Raw genomic sequence first — 20,855 nt, forward strand, 5'->3', positions numbered from 1 at the left:
GGCCTTTTTAAGTTGCCTGCTGAAGTCCTCTGGCCCCGGCTTCCCTCTTCTCTGACCTTACTTTGTACCTTCTTGCTTTCTTCAATTCTGCAGACTCTGTGGCCAGCCCTCTTTCTTGAACTTGCCAAGATCTTGCAAAGCCTCTGCCTTTGGGTCTTTGGACTAGCTGTATCTTCTGTCACAATGCTCTTTTGCCTGAAAATTTTTTTTTAAATTTGCATAACTTTCTTTGTTTTGACCTTCAGATCTTAGCCTAAATGTCTCATCTAGTTTTTGTTTCTTCCTCCTGACCAGCCAAAATTAAGTTGGTGCTCAATCGTATCACCCCGTTTTAATTTTTTGTATCTACTTTTCATATCTGATCTGCCTTGCTTGTTTTAGCTGGTCTATTTGCTGTCTGTCTGCCTTCCATAGTATCAGGAGGGCAGGGACCTTTTCTGGTTTTGTTCTGTATCCCCAGCTACTGCAACAGTGACAGCACTTGGCAGAGATCAGTACGTGTGTTGGATAAAACAGAAGATGTAAGTTTCATATTGAGGGTCCCACTCTCTAAACCCCTGGCTGTTTAGTTTTATGTTTTGTATTTTCCTATAGCTAATTTTTCCTATTTGAACAGTATGAGTCCTAAGCACTCGGCCATTGCTAGAGCAAATCCCAGAGGAAAGTACATAGCAGTGTTTTTCAAACATTTGGATCTCAGGATCTCTTCACATAATTAAAAACTATTGAGGAACCTCAAAAAACTGTTAATTTTTACATTAGAAATTAACAACACTGTAACTGAGAAAACCCCTGACCGGTTAACTTAGTAACATTTCTCATGAAAAATAATATTTAAAGTTTTGAGATGAATGACATCATTTTACATTTTTGCAAATAGTCGTGAGGTCTGGCTGAATCAAGGATTTGCCCAGTGCATATCTGAACTGCTTTCCGTGTTTCATGACAGTCTTGCAACCCCTGGAAAAAACTCCACTGTATGTGTGTAAGACACTGAACAAAAAGGCGGATACCGTCTCGGTGTTTTTAGGAAAAGAGTTTTGACCTTGAAATTCCCCTGAAGGAGTCCCAGGAAGCTCATGGAGAGCCACTGGCTCTTGGGATCCATGGGTCATTAGAAGGCTGGATGGTAGCATGGAACAGGTGAGAGGGAGAAGCTGAAGGCTTTAGTGGCAGGGTGCAGCTGAACGTCCCTGTGTCTGGATATTGTATCAGATCTTTCTGTTCAAGAATAAATGTACAAGCAATGCTTTTTAGCTATTTTTGCAAAATTAAAAAAAAAAAAAGACTTCCCAGCTAAATCTCCCCTAAAATATAAAGGAACACAGAGAACTTGAATGCCGATGATACTGGTCTCGTGTTCATCTCTTTCCCATAGCAAGATCATACCAAGCAGCCTAGATGTTCTGCAGTGGGAGGGGACATGAGAAAATGATGGAGCATGGGTTCCTTGCTGTGAGAATAGCAGCTTCAAGAGTAAATTCCTTGATGGCTGTTACTCTGCTGTCCCTCCAAAGTTCTTCTTAGAGCGTTTGGTCTCAGGTGAGGTGGGTCCTTCTTCTGAAATGAGGTCATCTCACAGCTGCTTTGCACTTGGGTGTCTGTTACAACCGGTGTGGTAGGAATCCAGGTGAAAACTCTATAACAGAGGACATAGCCACAGGAGCCAGCTTGACTGTTTAAGAGGGGTCAGTGATTCCCATTCGGGCCTCTGGAGACTATGTCTTGGCTGTGATACGACTTTCTCTGGTCATTGGGCCCTAAAGCACTCATGAAAAGCTTGGTAGTCAGGAAAGGGTGCAGATGTGGTCAGAGAGTCCTCAGTTCCTGACTCCCAGGCCTGCCCCATTTCTGAAAGCCAGACTGCTCATCCGCAATGGCTAGGTGCCTTCATCTGAATTGAAGGAAGGAAGCTTGCCTCTTGGTGGATTTCTGCAGGTCTGTGGCTTTGAGGTCCTGGAGCTGGCTCTAAGTCATCTTACCATTTCTCCCTCGTCTGTCCACCTTTAAAGATGAAGTGACATGTGATACCTTAGGTAATGTCTTAGTTAATGAAAGTGTTCTAATTTAGTCTCAGTTTCAGGAGTTCCTAAACTTTTAAATGCTGCATGGTGTGTAGGCGAAAGTTAAAAAGTTTTTTTTCCCCCCCTTAGGAAAATGAATATAATGTAATTAAAGTGTGTGCAGGAGAAATAAAAGATGAGAAAAAGTACAATAAGTGAGTTTTCTGCCACAGTCAAAGCTTTTAGGGGAAAAAAAAATTTCCAAAACCTATCTGAGCTGTTTAAAAATTAAATGAAGCATTTCTTTTTCAGCAAAGCTATGCTTCTGCCCATTTATAACACCACAATGGGAAAGAGTCTAAATAATTGAATTATCACCCCTTTGAAGATGTTCCCACCCTCCCCACCCCCTGCAGGGGACCCAGTTTGATGTTAAAAGAGGGAGTTGGGTTGTGAATTTGGGTACCAGAAAACTACAGGACCTGAGCCATGCTGTCCCAAGACTAGCTACCTCATGGGCATCCAGAAGATCTAGAGGTTTCTGGGGTCCATGTTGTCTTAGGGTCAATTTCCAGCAAGTAAGAAATGTAGATCAAGCATAGGAATCACAAGTTAAAGGCAGAGGTGAGTGAAAACTTTGAAGCAACAGAGTAAATGTTTTCATTTCAGTCTCATTCGAGAGTACAAAAATGAGCTCTTAGTAAGGTTCAAGCATGGCATTGAGCACATGATGGTGGTGGTTGATACCTCATCATAAACCCAGGAGAGGTGAAGGATCGCCCCCATTCCACCCTACATATAAGGGTGGTAAGGTTCAGAGAGGCTCTCAAAGTTGTTTAAGGACACACAGCTGGTAGATGATGAAGCTGAGAGTCGCACTCAGGGTTCTGAGTCTGTGTCTCTGTGTATGCACACTTGTCAGCATTCATAAGCCATTTTAGAAAGATGGAGGGGATGGCCAATGGTGTTAGTGTGTTAGTCAGCTTCTCTTCTCCACTGATGGGAATGGTGTTAGTCAGCTTTTCCTTGCTGTGATTAAAATACCCCATGAGAACAACTTAAAGGAAGTAAAGTTTTCTTTTGGATCATGAGTTTCAGAAGTTTAATCCATGGTAGGCCAACTCCATTGTTCTGGGCCAAGGTGGAGCAGAGCAAAATGGTGGAAGGTTGTGGTACAGAAGTGAAGCTCTGCTCATGGCAGCTGGAAGTGGAGAGGGAGGAGAGGAGAAGGGACAGGGCCACAGGGAAGATGCACCCTTCCAGGGCTCGGCCCCAGGTGACCCACCTCCCACCCAGCCCTGCCTGCCTACCGTCCCCACCAGTCCATGTATTCAGACTTGGATGGACTGCTGAGGTCACAGCTCTCCCAGTCCCGTCACTTCTCCGGTGGCTATTCCTGCATCAACAGGAGCCTTTCGAGCACAGCCCAGATCCGAATCATAACAAGGACGAAAGTTGGAGTAGCTTTCCAGGGGTGAAATTTAAGAATTTTTGTTCTTGCTCCCGTATTTCTCAGAAATTTGCTAAAAAAAGGCCTGTAGGCTTCCGTTCTCTGTCCTCAATTCAGTGACGTACAACTTGGCTTTTAATTTGCTTTAGAAAACAGACTCCTAAAAAAAAGTCTCAACTCACTTAGGCGGTAGATAGTCTGGTACTACTGTTCCATTGAAACCAGGCTTGGGGGCTGGCTTGGCACAGGCGCTAGGAAGATGACGCCAGTCCCTGCCCTCGCGGGTTTGTAGTCAGTGGAGAAGAGAAGTAGGTCAGCAAAGAAGTGAAAAAGCCACGCTGGGACAGTGGTAGTGGAGACAGAGTGGGCTTCCTAGAAGTGGTGACATCAAACTGGGGCTATAAAGATGAGCGGGAGTTAGGGACAAGTCGTGTTGGCATAGGAGGGAGAGAAAGCTCTAATGCCTTGGGTACAGTGTGTGCAAAGCCCAGGGAACAGAGAAACATCCAACATGTTGAGGGGGCCTTGGAGTATAGAGGGTGGAAGGGAAGTAGAGAGATGAGGAGCCAGAGGCGGGCAGAACTGGATCCTGCAAGCCCAGAGATTTTGGAGGGTTTTTAAACGGGGGGTGGGGGGAGTGATGTGGTCTGATTCATGTTTCTAAAAGATCATTCTGGCTCTTATATGCAGAATAGATTTTGATAGCTTCAAAGAGATAAATAGGAAGGCTGTATAGTGAGTGTCCCGTTAAGAAATGGTAGACTCGGGGAGGTGAGAAGGGGTTACAAAGAATTGGACGGTTCAGCAATATTTGAAAGATTAAAATCAGTGAGATCTGATGGTCAGTTCAGCTTCTTCATTTTTTTCCCCCATTGGACAGATATTGACTGAGCACCTACTGCGTGCTAGGAATTGGTGTTGGGGATGTGATTTTTGTACAAAACAGATCCTACTGTGGATCTCGAAAATGAGACTTGGGCATTGAGGGTGTCAGGCCGAAGTATCACAAATATGAACCTGGAACTGAAGCTGGGCTGGAGTGATTCCCAGGGCAGAGAGTGTAAGAGTGGGGTTTGTCTTCACGGGGGCCACTGGGGGAGCATTTCTGGTGGAAATGGCAGTTGATGGAGATCTGAAGGGAGACTCAGCCTTCACTAGAGCCAAGGGTAGGGCCAGGGTTGAGAATGCTCTGGGCTCAAAACATGGGCAAAGGCCCTGCAGTAGCCATAAGGAGAGAAGGGAGACTGGAGGTGTCACTTGGCCTTGGTGTTGGCAGCTGAGACAGTGCACAGGCGGAGGAAGAGGAGCAGCTGGGCAGGCAGGTGGGTGCTTTTTTGCAGTTGAGATGCTGTGGGCATCCAGGAGCAGAACCCTGGTATCTACAAGCTGTGAGATGTAGACCCGGGAACCCTGGACACACGGAGGTGGCTGGGGCCAGCAGAGTGCACCAGGAGATGCAGGGAAGATACAGAGAGGGCAGAGAGTGACACAGAGGGGAAGCCCACCACCCCTGGCTTCTGTTTGCCCAGGAGATCTGCGACTGTTGTCCTTGCTCCCTGCTTAGGAACGGACTCCCATTTCCCTTTTCCTCAAACATCGCCCAGGTTAGACATTTCTCCCAGGGCAAAGGGGAGCTCAGCCAGTGGGCAGGATGGCTGCTAGGGCTACATCTGTGGGCTCCCCTCCCAGGGGCAGCACTCCACCTTCCGCTGCCCTGGCCATGCCCCTTGGGAATAAACCTATTTTACCAGGGGCTTCAGCCTTCCCAGGGGTAGTGGCTGGTGGCAGCTGCGGTCTCATAGTCGAAGCTTTTGTAGATAGCATGTCCACTGCATGCAGGGTCCTTTGCTGAGTGCTTGGTGAATGTGATGATGGGTAAATGGCAGAGTTGGGTTGGATGCAGTCACTTTGAAGCCGTACCATCGGCTCCTTGGGGCAAAGGGTGTGTCAAAGGATAGATGAGTAGCCAGAGTTCCAGGAGACGCCTGTCCTTGTGGGTGTGTGTGTGACGGGGGGACAGTAGAGGTATTTCTATCAAGGTCAGATGCTGAGCCAGAACTTGAGTCCAACCAGAAGGGACGCCGTGGGGGGATTGCCTTGCTGGACGAGAGATGTCACTGCATGCTTTATACCAGCATTTGTTCTGCAAGTCTGTGTATTTTGCAAGGCCAGCATCCTCTGGTAGGGAGCTGCATATAATTCTGTGTTGTTCAGCTTTTTCCCTACAGGGAAATTAAGGAGGATGATTATCTTCCCTGAAGTAAAATACATGTCATGGGTCAGACAGGAGACGATTTGTTAAAATACCCAGCTGACTCTGTATACAGCAGATCCTCACCTTCATGAAGAATATTTGAAACCCTGGAGTCTTCCACAATTTTACTTTTTTTTTTCCTCATTGAAGAGAAAATAGGTAGTGTTGAGCAGTGCAAAGGGCCACTGTACCGGGCCCTTTGCAAGCATGCTCTCCTCTTTTGCTGAGACACTCCCTTGAAGTTAGCATTATCCCCAATGCGGAGGAGAGCTATACCTATAGAGCACCAGGCTGGCCCTCCCAGACTGACCACCCGATCTGTTCTCCTGTGTGTCAGAGCTTGTTAGCCAAGAGCCCTGGGTGTGTCCCCAGAGTTGGAGGCACCACAATAATGCAGCTCCATGGCAGGCTGGCTCTGTTTTTCTCCCGTGTGGTCCACAGCCATTGTGTGAGTGACACCCAGCCCTGAATGCAGCTGCTCCAGGCTTGCAGACACAAATGGTCCAGAATCTGATAAAGAGTCAGGCTCGCCCACCCAGCTTCCCAACAACAGGAAGTCTTCCTAAAGATTGCTCTCAGGGCCCTGCTTCCCACCTCTTCCCCTCAACCCCAGCGGCCTGTTCTCTTGACTTTCCCCGGCCTTTGTTTTTCCTTCCCGGACCTCACTGGTAATTGCACCAGCCCCCTCCCTCCCATGCTCTTCATTAAAGGTAGGCCAGGGGAGACCTCCAGAGGTTACCAGAGAGACCGGAGCCTTCTTTCTGGTTCTCAGCAAGGGGGATTGTTGCCGATTCCCTTGGGGAAGAATCTGTCTCCTACTGGCTGCTTGCCTGGTTGAGGACTGTGGGGCAGGCAGGGGCCTGTGTTTTCAGGGGAAAATGTAAAATGTGGCTAAAGGTTACTTGTTCAATTATCTTGTCAACTTAATAAGCATATTGGTGAGCGAGAATCTGCTTAATTTTTTCCCTGTGACCTATGGAAATGTTACATTGAAAAGTTAGGAAATGTCACAGTAGAAAAATTAGGAAACTGAATTGTGCATAAAGAAGAAAATTGGTCCCCCATAATCTCACCATCCAGGGAAGAAGAATAGTGAACAGTTTGGCCTGTGTTCTAGGGATTGTTGATGAAGACTTCATTTAAGAGTCAGACTCGGGTTAAAAACCTTGGTCCACCTGCTCGCTAATTTTATATGCTTTGGGCATCTTAACCTCTTTGGAGGTCATTTGCTCAGCAAAAGATGAGAATAATGGCAGTGCCTGTCCCGGGCTATGGTGGTGAAGATTCAGCGAGAGAACATTTGTGGGCATGAGAGTGCTTGGTTGGCTATGGTTAGCTCTTGCGATCAGGAATGCAAGTCAGGCAGAATCTTGCTGTCGAAATTCAGTATCTAAGCATCTGTTGCCATTATCAGCTGCAGGCGACATTGGTGACGTCACACTTTGTCATTCCAGAATCCTGGATTGTGTCTGCTGCTTCGCTTTACGGGCCTGAAACCTTTCAGTAGGGTACCCAGATGGTGATGAAAGTTCCTAACACAGCAGTCTCACTGCTCTTTCCTGGCCTGGTCCCCACTGGGACCCAATGCCCATTCGAAAGGCAGGCCCAGAGGAGAGTGTTAGTCACCCTGGACAAGGAAGGCCCTGGTCGTCTTGCCCAAGCACATACCTGCTCTTTTGTATTTGGCAGTTCCCCCTTGTCCTTCTGGGAGGCTGGAGTGTGCAGACACAGATTTGGTCTGACTCAAAATTCAAACATTGTTTTCCAGTAATTGGTCCCAGGGGCTGGGAATGTAACTCAGGGACAGAGCACTTGCCTAGCATGTGCAAAGTCCTGAGTTCACTCCCCAGCGCTGGAAAGAAAAATCATTTTGTGCCTTCATGATACATGATACCCTGTTTTTGTTTTGCTTAAAATATATCAGAATTGACTAGCGGTGTCCCCCACTGGTAGAGTCTTGCCTATCATGTGCAGGGCTCTGGGTTTGAGCCCTAGTACCATAGCAAAATAGGCTGACTTTCTGGTCCTTTAAAGATAAAACTTTTAAAGATAAACTCACGGAGAAAATATTAATACCCGTTGGTGTTTGCCACTAGTGCCACCAGCAGGGATATTGTTTAAAACCTTTGTGGGGAGGTAATTACTACAGCTACTGGGGAGGCCGAGGCAGGAGGATTGCAAATTTTAGAGGCCAGTCTGGGCAATTTAGTAAGATCCTGTCTCAAAGTTCAAAAAGGGCTGAGCACATAGCTCAGAGATAGAGCACCCCTGGTTCAATTTCCAGTACTGTAAAAATGAATAAATTAATTAATTAAAAATTCTTAAAAATTGCCTTCCCTTCGGTGTAGTACCTAGTTAAGAGGAAACAACCAGTGATTGACAGGATTCTAGAGGGCAGCCCTTGGCCAGCCCTCTCTGTGTCTTTCCTTCAGGTTCACAGATGCTGGCTCTTTGGTTTGAGTTTATTCTGTATTCTCAGTTGCTCTCTCCCTCTATTAAGTTTGTGTCTGGTGAAATGCTCTTTATCTCTCTTGCAAGGTCTGTATTGTGTGGAGGGGGAAAAATGAGTCCTCCCCTGCAGCTTCTCACAAGCAGGGGACTGAGCTGAAAGGGTTTGCTCTCAGTAGCTGGCATTCCTGCTAAGGGAGGAGAGTGCTTCCCCAAGTTCCATGGTGATCACTGCTGCCTGATTCTTCCTAAAAGAAAACTTGGCACCCAGAAAGCAGTTGAAGGGGAGAGAGCACTTTTCCACACCATTGCAAGTCCCTGGGCTTTGCCAGATAAATGACACCTGGGAGGGGAGCAGGTGGTAAAGGTGTTTAAAGGGGTCTGGGCTTGGGGGAGCCCTCTGTTTCTCTGCACATCTACCAGCCAGGTGTCTGCGGGGAATGAACTGCTCTCCATAGCAGCCCGCCATCCTCCCACATGAAGGAGTTTGTTTGGTCGATGTCAGTTCAGCTTTTTAAAATTGGCTCCCACTCCTCAGTATTCATGGCCCTGATGAAAAGCTGTTTTTATGAATCACTTCAATGTTTTTGTTGATATTTGTGTGTGTGTGTGTGTGTGTGTGTGTGTGTGTGTGTAATGATTTCTGGGCTTTGTAAAGGTTTCGTGGAACTTAACTTAGTATTTTCAAAGACTGCCTCTGACTAGCTCTGTCACTGGCCTGGGAACCTTATTATTTTCACCCAAATACTGAAGGGTTTGGAGCCAGGTGCTGTCCTACGACCTTTCTCTCTCTGGAAGTATTTTTGGTGAAGGATGCACCACCACCACCAACAACAACAACAAACCATTTAAGTAACATTTGGGTGAAGGGTGTACAGTTGAATTTTTAATAAGGCAGCTAGGGTTTGGGGGTATTTATGACACCGGGTTTCCTTTTGTTAATATCATTTTGTTCTTTGGTACCTTGGCCCTGGGCTATTAGCCCTGCCAGATTCAAGTTTTATACCAGGTGTTTCCTTCTAACTTAACATTCCCAGAGGCGCATTGACTGTTAATGTTTCATAAGTCAGACTTTCCAACCCCTTAATTGCTGTAAGTTCTTGTCCAAGTTCCTGCAGTCTTTATAGTCACTGTTTATTATTGAGGGTCCGAAACTTGTAGAATCCAATTCAGGCTGGTTTTGCTAGAGACGAATGTTACTGTGGTTGGGATGTCCTGAGATTATGTCCTTTCTTGGCTCATGGAATCTCCTGCCTGTCAAAGTCCTATTTAAATTTGGTTTTTAAGTAAGGCACTTTGGAACATTGAACTAAGCCAGCTCTCGGTGACCCCCGCTACCCCTACCAGCTGGCATGGCTTCTAACCATGTTGCATATTTTATTTTGTCTAGGATTTTCAAGGAAGCCATGTCTGACAAAATGGCCAGTTTCCTACATATCGGAGACATTTGTTCTCTGTACGCCGAGGGATCGACAAATGGATTTATCAGCACCTTGGGGTAAGAGCACACAGTTTCTTGTGTGGCAGGATCTTGTTTAAGATATCATAACATCTGCTTAAAAAAAAAAAAAAACAAAAACATTTTTTTTTCCCTAAGATAAGCATGTTACTGTTTTACTCGGCTTTCCCAAGGGCGGTTGAAATCACAGATTCCAAATCCCAAGTTAGACAAGTTTAACCTCTTACACAAGAATACTGTTTTCCATCTGTTTTGAAAGAACAAACCCCTCATTAGTTAGGACTCTATGAATTCAGAACTTCTATGATGCTTAGGTCTCTTTGAAGCAGAACCTTCCTTAACTCTCCTACTCTAAATTGCCGAATGCATTTGAAAGTTACAAAAGACACCAAGTTGTGTCAATTGGGTTTCTCTATTTGTGCTTTCTTCAATCTCGATTCCACTTTTTTTCTTTTTAAAATTTTTTTTGTAGTTGTAGATGGACAGAATGCCTTTATTTTTGTTTATTTTTATGTGGTGCTGAGGATCGAACCCAGTGCCTCATGTATGCATCCAGTGCTCTGCCTCTAAGCCATGGCCCCAGCCCTTGATTCCACTTTTAAGGATATAAATATATGCCATTATGCCCTCTTTGAATTATCTTCTCCCCTTTCCTCCTATTCCTATTGTCTAAAAGAGGAAATGAGAAGCCAAGTGGCCCCCCAAGGCAGACAAGAGCAGAATGGAGGATCAACATGGTGAACTCCGGACAGTCAGGAATGGTGTGTACTCTGTACAGAGGAGTACTTAGGCCTGGGGAGGCTTTGTTGAATTTGGCAAGAGCTGATCTCAAGTAAATGGGGAGAAGGCAGGTCCATAGTATCTCCAAAAACCTCTGTTTTACAGCAGCCAGAGTCTTCTTTTTAATTATAGCTATTATGGAAATCAGGCTTGTTTTCTGGTGTTGGTGCCATGAGTATTCCCAAGGCCTCAGTCAGCTTACTCCACCCTCAAGGAGGAAAGTATTTCAAATAAAGAATTATAGCTCAATTAGACCTGGGTTCTCACTGTACAGAAAGTTTGGTTTCCAGTCATCTGATAAAAAAGAAGTCACTGGGTCTGCCCGGTCACCAGTCTAGTGACTGCTTCTACATTTGATGTCCCTACCTGGTGGACCTCTTCTTCCTCTCTGACCGCCCCTTCTTTCATCTCAGCTGCCTCCTCCTCCTTTCCATCCACCATGGTTGAATTTTTCACCCTCTTATTTTTCAGCAATGGCGACAGTAACATACAGCAGCGGTAAGCCCTGCGTGAGCCCCGTGGGTGTTCACTGTGTGCCAGGTGCTGTACTAGGTCCTGTGCCCACACCCTCCTCTTAATCCTCAACACCCACCTCTTCACGGTGTCACCATGGTTCATGGGGGCTTCACCTCTGCACTTCAGAGAGGTGCAGTTGCTTGTCCAAGGATTCACAGTTTGGAAGGCTCTCGTCTCCAAGGCCAGGGGTCTTGACACTTACCTTCTGTAGGGCAGCCTTTCCCTTCCCAGCTTCTCAGAGCACCCCTCCTCTCTGTCTGCCCACAGCTCTGGTCTGGATGTCAGGGCTGTCAGACTTCTGCCCCACTGTATGCTCACCATTCCTCAGGGTCCCTTGTCCCACCAAGCCATCCAGGCTCACATGCATGCGGGTCAGATGCAGAGTCCCAGTCAGCCCCTGAGATTGTACCTCTTTTTAGGGTCCTACCTCTTAAAACTCCAAGGTTCGAACTCTTTGCTTTATGTTTTCCTATTAAAAAGTATTACAAACTAATTAATGAATGAGCCCCCCTCACCCCCTGCACACACATAAAGTGAAGATATGGATTGATCCCTAGCACTGCAAAATTAGTCTTTAAAAAATATTCCTAGTTGTAGTTAGACACAATATCTTTATTTTATTTATTTATTTACTTAATGTGGTGCTGAGAATCGAACCCAGTGCCTCACATACGCTAGGCAAGCTCTTTACCACTGAGCCACAACCCCAACCCTGCAAAAATGTTTAAAAAATTTAAAATGCAATCAAGAGAGGGTGGCTGTTCTTTAAAATTTAGATCTCTAATACTTTTTTTTTTTTTTTTTAACCTGGGGATTAAACCTAGGGGCACTTTATCACTGAGTCACATCCCCAGACCCTTTTATTTTTTTCATTTTGAGACAGGGTCTCACTAAGTTATTGAGGCTTGTGATCCTCCTGCCTTGGTCTCCTGAGTCTGTGGGATTGCAGGCATGTGTCAGTGTGCCCAGCTCTGGTACTTGCTTTGGATGAATACTGTGTTCACCTTTTTATCTGCATATATTGGAGGATAGTTGGCATCAAAATTGATTTGGAAAACTAAGTTTGAGCCCCCCTTCTTCCTTTTTGATATGATTAATGTTATTTTATGAAGGACCAGTCATGGGGCTCAGTGGGACTTGGTATCTGGCTCCTTGGCCCCTCCTATTGGTGGAGATGGGTGTGCTCACCTCCGAGTGGCTTCATCTGCTCCTTGAGCTTTAGAACTCCAGCCCAAGGAGTCACAGCTGAGAAGAGAGAGCGAGCCAGTGTGTTCACAGATGCTAACTAGTGATGCGCTTCTGAGTCACCTCCAGATCCTGTTAGAGATAAAAGTTCTTGGGTCCCTTCTCTTCAGTAAGCCTGAGGGATGACAGGGTCCTGGGATGAGTGTTATTTAGACAGAGAAAAACTGATGAGCGAAGGTGAGAATCTTTGAGACCAAGTCTTCCGTTTTACAGATGAAGAGACTGAGATCAGAAAGGTTGAGAAGGACAGTCACATCTGCAGGTGGCAGAGAGCCCTCAGCAGTCTAGACCTGAACAGGGCCTTTTGTCCTCCTCCTTCCTCCTGGTTTGAGAATTGGATGAATGACAGCCCTGCCTGGGGTTCTGCGCCCACCTTTTCAAGTCTTTTGTTGGCTTTGGTGGTATTACCACTAATAGGATTGAGGGTGGGTTTGTTTTATTGGTGCATTATGCTGTTACCTAATGATGGGATTTGCCCTTGCATTTTAGTCCATGCACACAATGTAACAATATAATTTGGTCAATATCCATCCCCTGTACTTTCTCCCTCCCTCCCGCCCCTCCTTCCCCTCCCCCCCAACTCCAGGTCAGATTCCTCTGGTCTGCTGATCTCCATTTGCTTTTCATGTGATTACACCCCAGGGTGGAGTTTTTATATGTGCCCTTTATACTCTTTTGAGTTTTTGCAAAAATAAGTAAATGAATAAATAAATAGAAATAATAAAAAAATAAATGATAGAAAAAGAAACAGAAAGCCTCAGACCCTGGACCACATCCGCGCTCCTGTTGATACACACTGAGGTCTTACGCTCTGAAGCCCGAGGAGGCTAGATGCCCGTGGCTACTCTGGACACTGGTTCACTCACCAAATGGACACTGACTTCCATCCTTGGGCATCTTGTGGGCTGCACACCAGGCTCCCATGGCCTCCATGGCACTCGTAGCCTAGAGCAGCTTTGCTTTCAGCCGGGGAGGTTGGGAGGTTGGTTGTTTATTGGTAATTTATTTTCCTGCTTTGTCCACTCATCACGTTTGAAGCTCCAAATCCTTCCGTCCTGATCTCTGTGGGTTTTCTCTGGGCTTCTGGCACCTAGAGACGTTACCCTCCTTGTCTTCCCACCTCTATTTCAACACTCCCACTAATTCCAGCGTAACTTCCTCTGCCTCCTGCTCTGGTGGCCTCAGCCACTTTGGGTTTCTGGCTGTATTTTCTTCCTTCTTTTACAGCCTTTTCAGTTACACTGTCCTTATCAGTTTGCTTTTGTGGCTTCTGCAGTAGCCTTAACGCTCGCTAAGGGCTGGGGCCGGGCTCGTTTTCACCCTCACATCTCAGGGCCTAGTACAGTGCCTGGCGCAAAGTTGGCACCTCAGCTAACCATTTGTTGGATTGCACTCGCCCTCTTTTTTTTGATGTCTTCTGACCTTGGCAGTGTAGCAGATTGTACCCACATCTATCACGAATATGGTTCAGGGCAGAGAACAGTCGCCTAATGCATCCAGCATAGAAACAGAACCTTGGGCTTTTGGATTAGATGGAACTCCATTTCCTTTATTGCAAACAGGTCCCTGGCAGAAGAACACGAAGTCTACATTTTGTGCAGGAAAAGCCCTGGGATATTTAATTTTTTGTGTAGCGCCGAGAGTTTTATTTTCCTAGACTTGGTTTGATCTGGCACTCGTCTCTGTTTTCTTTGCAGCCTGGTTGATGATCGTTGTGTTGTACAGCCAGAAGCTGGAGACCTTAACAACCCACCTAAGAAATTCAGAGGTAAGGTGGTGGCCTTCCTGAGGGGTCACCTTGACTTGCTTGAAGGGCATTGGCTCTGTGGGGCTGGAGGGTGGAAGGTGATAAAGCAATGATAGGTTTACTTACTTACATATTTTTTCACAGTGTGAAGCATTACAGCTTCTTGAATAAGACATAAATTTATTGTCAAGAATGGGATGGGTTCTCCTAGGGCTTTAATGTGCCTATAAAAAATGTTTGCACTAATTCAGTTTAAAGCTTTTCATTTGTGCATGTATTCCTCCAGCCGGATAGGATGTATGGATCCAGTTATAGGAACATGAGTTATTTCAGTAGATCTCATTGTCCCTTTGGGGGGGGGGACCTGATAGTTTTAGATACCTGACCTGGAATGAGCCATTCTTAATTATTGTGCTTGCTTTTTAAAGTGAAAAGATAAAGGCAGGAAGCTTTCCCACCAATGTTGGATTTTCTTTTTTTTTTTTTTTTTTTTGCCTCTTGGTGTTGGTGTCTTGAAAGGTAGCTCAGTTGATTGAAGAAGGTGTTTAAAATACAGTTGCAATCTCCCAGGATAAGCACTTTGTTTTTTGATGTGGTGGGGTTCGTGATAACCACCTACTGGAATTATCTGGGGAAACTTTCAAATTCAGTAGATACTCAGGGCCTCCCTCTAGATCAAATAAGTTAATCTCCAGAGGTTGGGACTGGGGTATTGGTGTTCTTTGAGGCTTTCTTAATTGATTGTTTTATGCAGATGGTGTTGAGGACCCCCTGGGTTAAGCATTTGACTTATGGCCTCCTCCTCAAAGGACTGAAATCTTGCCATTTGCAGATTGGATCATTTAAGTTATAGGTCCTTATTGCTGAGTGATTTAGAAACTGGCTTTTTAAAGTTGAAGACTAAAAAGAGGAGACTAAGAAGGCAGACGTTCAGATGGAAAGAAGCCCTTTGAGGCCATTGGTGTTGACCTGTATCCAGTTGGCACGAGGCTGTCAGGAGAATGTTTTCATCTGAAGATGCGGGGGCGGGGGCACAGGGGGACTTTGAAAAAAGAGTTGTTGATGCAGGCCCTCAGTAACAGGAGCCAGAGGTGGCTGTTGCCTTGGCTGCCTGTTCAGCCTTAATCTCTCCTCCGTGTCTCCTTCCAAAACAAGACCTTGAGTGCAGAAGGGAGAGATTTGATCCCATGATGGTGATGCAGCCACTTAGAGAATTAATTCCCTGTTCCAAGATTGATTGACAGTGCCTGGCAGTGCTGAGGATGCTGCCTGCGTTAGCCCAGGGAGTCCGCCCTGCACCCTGGAAGAGGATAGGTATCCTCAGGCGCAGATACCTTGCCTGGGTCATGCGGATGGAGATGGATGATTCTCAACTTTGGCTGCACAGAAAAAGCACCAGGAGAACTTTTTCAAAAATACGGTGTGTGTGAATTACACTCCCAAGGATCCTGTTTCCATGGGCCTAGGGATTTTTAAAAGCTCCTTAGGTGATTCTCTCGTGCAGCCAAGGTTAAGAACCACTGCTAATGGTGCCTGAGCTGTAAGCTACCAGCTTTATTGCTTGGGAGAAGAGCTCATCCAGGCTCAGCTTTTGTGTTGGGGACTCAGTGGAGCAATGTGCATCAGGAGCTTGTCGCCGGGCTCCACTGTGGGTTCTTGTCCCTTTTGACGAAGGTCTTGGGGGTGGGGAAGTGACCCTGGGAGAGATGGTAGTGCAGCATGCGGTTAACCAGTGGTTGTTTATTTCTGTTTGTAAAAATAGTGGAGAATACTGTTTCATTTCTAATTGAGAAATAAAAATTGTGTCTAATTATGATATTTTGAAATATGTGTACATTGCGGAATGGCTAAATGGCTAAATTGAGCTAATTAACATACACATTTCTTCCCATGCCTTTTTTTTTTTTGGTGAGAGCATTTAAAATCTTTGCTTGAAAGATTTTTCAAGTAGATGTTGTATTATTATCTATAGTCACCCTGTTATACAGTGGGCCTCTTTTTTAATATTTATTTTTAGTTGAAGGTGGGCACAATATCTTTTTTCATTTTTATGCGTTGCTGAGGTTTGAACCCAGTGCCTCATGTATGCTAGGCGAGCACTCTCCCACTGAGCCACAACCTCAGCCCCTACTACAGTCAACCTCTTGAATAGAATCCTTCTAAATGAGATTTTGTATTTTGGACCAACATCTCCCCAGTCCTTCAGCCCTTCCACATGTAGCTGGGCGCGGTGGCCCACGCCTGTAATTCCAGTGGCTCAGGAGGCTGAGATAGGAGGATTGTGAGTTCACAGCCAATCTCAGCAACTTAGTGAGGCACTAAGCAACTCAGTGAGACCCTGTCTCTAAATAAAATACAAAAAATAGGGCTAGGGATGTGGCTCAGTGGTCGAGTGCCCATGAGTTCAATCCCTGGTACCCAAAACAAACAAAGAAATAGGACCATCATAGGGGAAGTGAGAAGAGAGATGTTTTCTTGGTTCTGGGGTAAAAGTCCTCTGGCTTAGATGTCTTATCTGGTGGCTGACTTGAAGGGACCGTTTTGAGATGAAGGCAGCAGTCTGATACAGGTCATTTAGAAGAACCATCTCCTTTCATGGCCTGGCCTGTTTCTACAGGTGGTCACATGGAAGTGGCTGGATTTGTTGACCGCCTTTCTCCATAAATTAAAATAAAGGTTTCTAGGTTGTGAGCTGTTTTGCACTGGTGGGAAAATGTGGTTCCAAGCTAGCTGTGCAGCGGCTTTGTGAATGTGGGTCAGGATGTCCTGACGCCATGTGCTGTACCAGAGGCCCCTGAACCTAGGTGAGAGCCCCGGGCACACCTGCCTTTGCAACTGCTGCAGTTGCTGGGAGGATCAGCTCTTCCAGATGCGACGTGGGCATTGAGGATTTCGCAATATCCCTTCAGCTATGGTGTAGCAGACTTAAAACAATTTTTTTTTTTCCCTAAAATGAGGGAAAACCATGTCTCTTTTGGATGAGAATGCTGCCCTTTCAAATATAAGCATATTTTGAGGTTGAAGTCATTTTGATGTTTAGAAATGTCACAGAGGGCAGTTGGGCAATTTGGAGGCATTTCTAGACCATTTCCATGCAGTGCTGTTGCTCCCTGGAGTTTAACAAACACATGATGGAAAAGAGAGACGCTGGCCACAGCCCAATGGGATGATGGAGCCCTTAGGTCAGCAGTCACAGGAACTGCCTTTAATCACTGGGGTCGCCCCCCACCCATTTTACTGTTTACTTGTCAAATGATTCTCTGTACGGAGAATCAGCGTACCCCATTCTTAAGTCGATGGGAATCAGGGTCCTATTTATGTCGTGTTTCCCTGGCCTCACTCTAGGGCCCTGACTTTGGCAGCTCCTCCTGAGGTCTGCAGTGCCATGGTTAATAACACAAGTCCTCTGCCCAGGCTTCCTGGGTTCAAGTCCAGGTCCCACTAATGCTGATCCATGTGGCCTTGGACTAGTGGCATCTGCCCACCTTGGTTTTCTCCTCTGTAAAACAGAAGAGAATTGTCCCTGCTTCACAGACTTACTGTGAAGGTTAAATGTGTAAAAACTGACGAAATCCTATCGTTGGTGACAACGAGGATAAACCCAGAGGACCTTGAGCTTAAGTGAAACAAACCAGGCACAAAAACACAAATACTGCATGATCTCACTCGTGTGGGGAATCCTAAAGTTGATCTCTTCGAAGTTGAGAGTAAAATAGTAGGAGATGGAGAGAGAGTGGTCAACAGGTACAGAGTTACTATGAGGAGAAGTGAGTTCTGAGGTTCTCAGGCACAGTAGGGAACTCTAGTTAATGGTAATCCATTGTCTGTTTCAAAATAGCTACAAGAGAGGATTTTTGAATATTCTCATGAGGAAGAAATGATAAGGTGCTGGGGATGTAGCTCAGTGAGAGGGCACTTGCCCGGCATGCATGAATCCTTAGGTTTGATCCCCAGCTCTCAAAAACAGCAGAAGAGCTTGGTACAGAGGCACACACCTGTAATCCCAGCTACTTGGGGGGTTGAGGCAGGAGGATAGCCCGTTCAAGGTCAGCCTGTGCAACTTAGTAAGAAAAATGAAAAGGGCTGGGGTGTTGCTCAGTAGTTACACACTCCAGGTATAATCCATGCTACCGAAAAAAGAAAAATAGAAAAAAAGAAATGGTAAGTATCATTTAAGGTGATAGGTTAATTATTTTGACTTGAGCATTCACAAATGTATAGGTGAACTGAAACATCACATTGTATCCCAATCACGTACAATTACTATGTCGATCAAAAATAAAAATGATTAAAGGTAAAAAAAGAAAAAATGAATGCTGAGGAAGCCCTGGCCCTTGTTAAGGGCTCAGTAAGCCATAATTTTTCTTATCTTTTTATTCCCAGTACTTACAACAGTGCCTGGTACTCATAAATGGGAGCAGAAGGAAGGGAACCGAATGTGAATCCTGTAATGATATGGTGTTATTCTTGTTGTCTTTAAATGGTTCTTGGGTAAGGATGTGCACATAGACCCCAGGGGCCTGGGTTTGAGGACCAGTGCTCCCCTATACGAGCTGAATGACCATTAAGAGGTGGTGTAAGTTTTCTGAGCTTGTTTTTCCGTCTGTAGAATGGGAAGAAACAATTGCTTCCTTACAAAGATAATAGGATTAAAGATAATATTGATTACAAACCTCATAGAGTCCTGGGGACATGGTATTTCTCAGTGATGGGCAGCTGTCGTCTTTCACAGTAGATGGAGAAGGGTTAAAATGGAACACACTGGCTTTTCTCTCATGGTTTAAAGTGCCTATCCAGAATGAATTGGCCTTTTTTTTTTTTTCTGATTTCTTTGAATATATCTCCTGCCCCTAACTTTGTAGGAAGAAAAGATTGGCTGCACATCTGTTTTCACATAAGCCAAATCTTTTTCATCATCTGAATGAATTTTGGACAGTGTCATTGTCCTCCAAGTGACAAGGAGAGCTGAGATGTAGAGTAATTGATTTACTTTGGTTCCTTCGTTAAGGTGTTGTGGAAGATGAGGCAGAATCTCTGCTCTCCCTGATTTGCATCGGCTTTGCCCATGATCTTTCAAGAACAGGGAATGCAGACAGATTGAAATTAGGAATAGAAACTCGGTGGTTAGCGAACTCTCTTCTCTACATTATTTTTCCTTCTTCCTACTCCTGCCTACCCCTCCCCCCACCAAGATGCTAAATATAAAAGGCGTCTCTCGCAAAGGAAAGATGGAAACTGACAGCTGTCTCCATGTTGATCCCAGAGTCTCTGCTGTTTTCTGCAGAACCTTCAGGGGTGTGAGAGTAGAAACGAGGGACTAAGGGGAAATAAAATTGGCTTCAGAGTCGCTCAAGCCGTTTGTTGCATGATCTCCTTTTTCAGATTTTTTTGCCCTCAAAAGTTGGTCTTTCCAATTTTCTTCAAGAGACCAACCCTGCCCCAAATTGTTGACTTAGGAGAGGTGTTACCATATTCATGTTCAGAATAAAAGCTGTTTGAAGGGAAGCCGACTTTTAAGTTGGGGAGAGACAGGCGAGGTGACAGGAAGCATGTTCCATCATCAAGTGGTCTCATGAACAGGGAGGACCTGGCATCGGACTGATAGTGTATGGTAAGCGCCTGCCTGGTCACCTGGGTTTCTGTTCTCTTCCAGTGAAACAGGCTTCAAGCACAGTTACCCAGTCTCAGCTGATATATTGTTGAGGCCCTACTGTGTGCCAGCAGCTTGCCTTGGTGATAGGGGCAGGCACAAGATGAGTGAAATACAACCCTCTGACTTTCAGGAATCTTAGGGAGAGGTCTGTGTTGTAAGTAACAGTAGCTCCCATTTTTAATGTTGATTAAAAACCTCATAGAGGACAGGTAGTTTCTCTGGTCACCTCTAAAGCCTCTAAGTGAGGAAGGGAAAGAGCCGACTTTTCCGCTCTCATCTGCTTCCTAGCTCTAAGTTAGGAGCAGTTAAATGAGGAAGAATACCAGGTGGAAAGACAGAAATCTCAGACCCTTTCCTCTTCAGGTATCTTTAGCCACTGCGAGGACACACTATAGGATGCACATTGTGTAGCCTGTTGCGTGGTTTGAGTTCTGTTTGTAGTGCCAGTGAGGGTCGAGCCTGGGCCTGTCCAGAAGCAGAAGTTGGTTTAAGGCCTCTGGTTCCCCAGCATGTTCCCCATATGAAGCAGAGAGAGCCCGGGAGCCGCCTGGTCAGGATGATGCTGGGAGAAGAGGTTTCATGGCTGTGAATCAGAGGCTCAGAGGCTCAGATTCGTGGCCTTTTTATTTATTTTTACTGGACCTTTCTTCCTCCGGTCCCAGAGGGCTAGCATGATGTCAGCCCACCTGCGAGGGGACTTTTGGATTTAGTAGGATGTCTTGATGACAGAAAAGCGTTTCACATCTCATGAAACTGCTGTATAATTGGCTTTAAAACCTCCTGACAGCTCTGAGATGAGCTTAACTAAAAGTGACCTTTTTCAGGGTGCAGCAAGAAGAAATATTGGAGTGTCAGTAACCTACTCATCTGATCATGGTGCTGCCTGTAGTTTAGTTGAAGGCAGGGAACACTTCTCAGCATATGTAAGAAAACTGCTAAGACTGGTGAAGAAGTCAGCTAGAGTCGAGCCCGGTGACTGCTGCCAACTGTTCTCATACCTTGGGGGAGTCATTTCCTCTCTCTGGGCCTCAGTTTGCCCATCTGTTCACTTGAGTTTATGCGAAGTGACCTCCAGCTTGATACTTTGCAGTCGGTGGCAAAAATCAGGCAGGTTGACCTTGCACAAGAAAGCAGTGGAATTCGGGAGGGTCTTGCTGTCAAGAAGTAGGTTCTATTTCTTTGGGATTACAGGTTGTCTTTGTCAAGATGAAAGTGAAGGAAACAGGCCCTACCAGAGGCCACATGGGGACACAGCCAGGATCTTGGATCATGCAGGTCGCCCAGGGTGGCCGTAACCAAC

At 45.7% G+C, this 20,855-nt stretch overlaps 1 protein-coding gene across 1 annotated transcript in view; it reads left to right on the top strand.

Moving 5' to 3' along the window:
- Positions 1-20,855, top strand: part of Itpr1 (inositol 1,4,5-trisphosphate receptor type 1) — a 307,500-nt gene that overhangs the window by 15,648 nt on the left and 270,997 nt on the right. Inside the window, exons 3-4 of the mRNA XM_077793448.1 lie at positions 9,546-9,653; positions 13,853-13,923. Of these exons, the coding sequence (XP_077649574.1) occupies positions 9,562-9,653; positions 13,853-13,923 (163 nt within the window). The 5' untranslated portion in view covers positions 9,546-9,561. The remainder of the gene's footprint in view (positions 1-9,545; positions 9,654-13,852; positions 13,924-20,855) is intronic.

The sequence above is a fragment of the Urocitellus parryii genome, chromosome 16, assembly GCF_045843805.1.
Source record: "Urocitellus parryii isolate mUroPar1 chromosome 16, mUroPar1.hap1, whole genome shotgun sequence".
Lineage (NCBI taxonomy): Eukaryota > Metazoa > Chordata > Mammalia > Rodentia > Sciuridae > Urocitellus > Urocitellus parryii.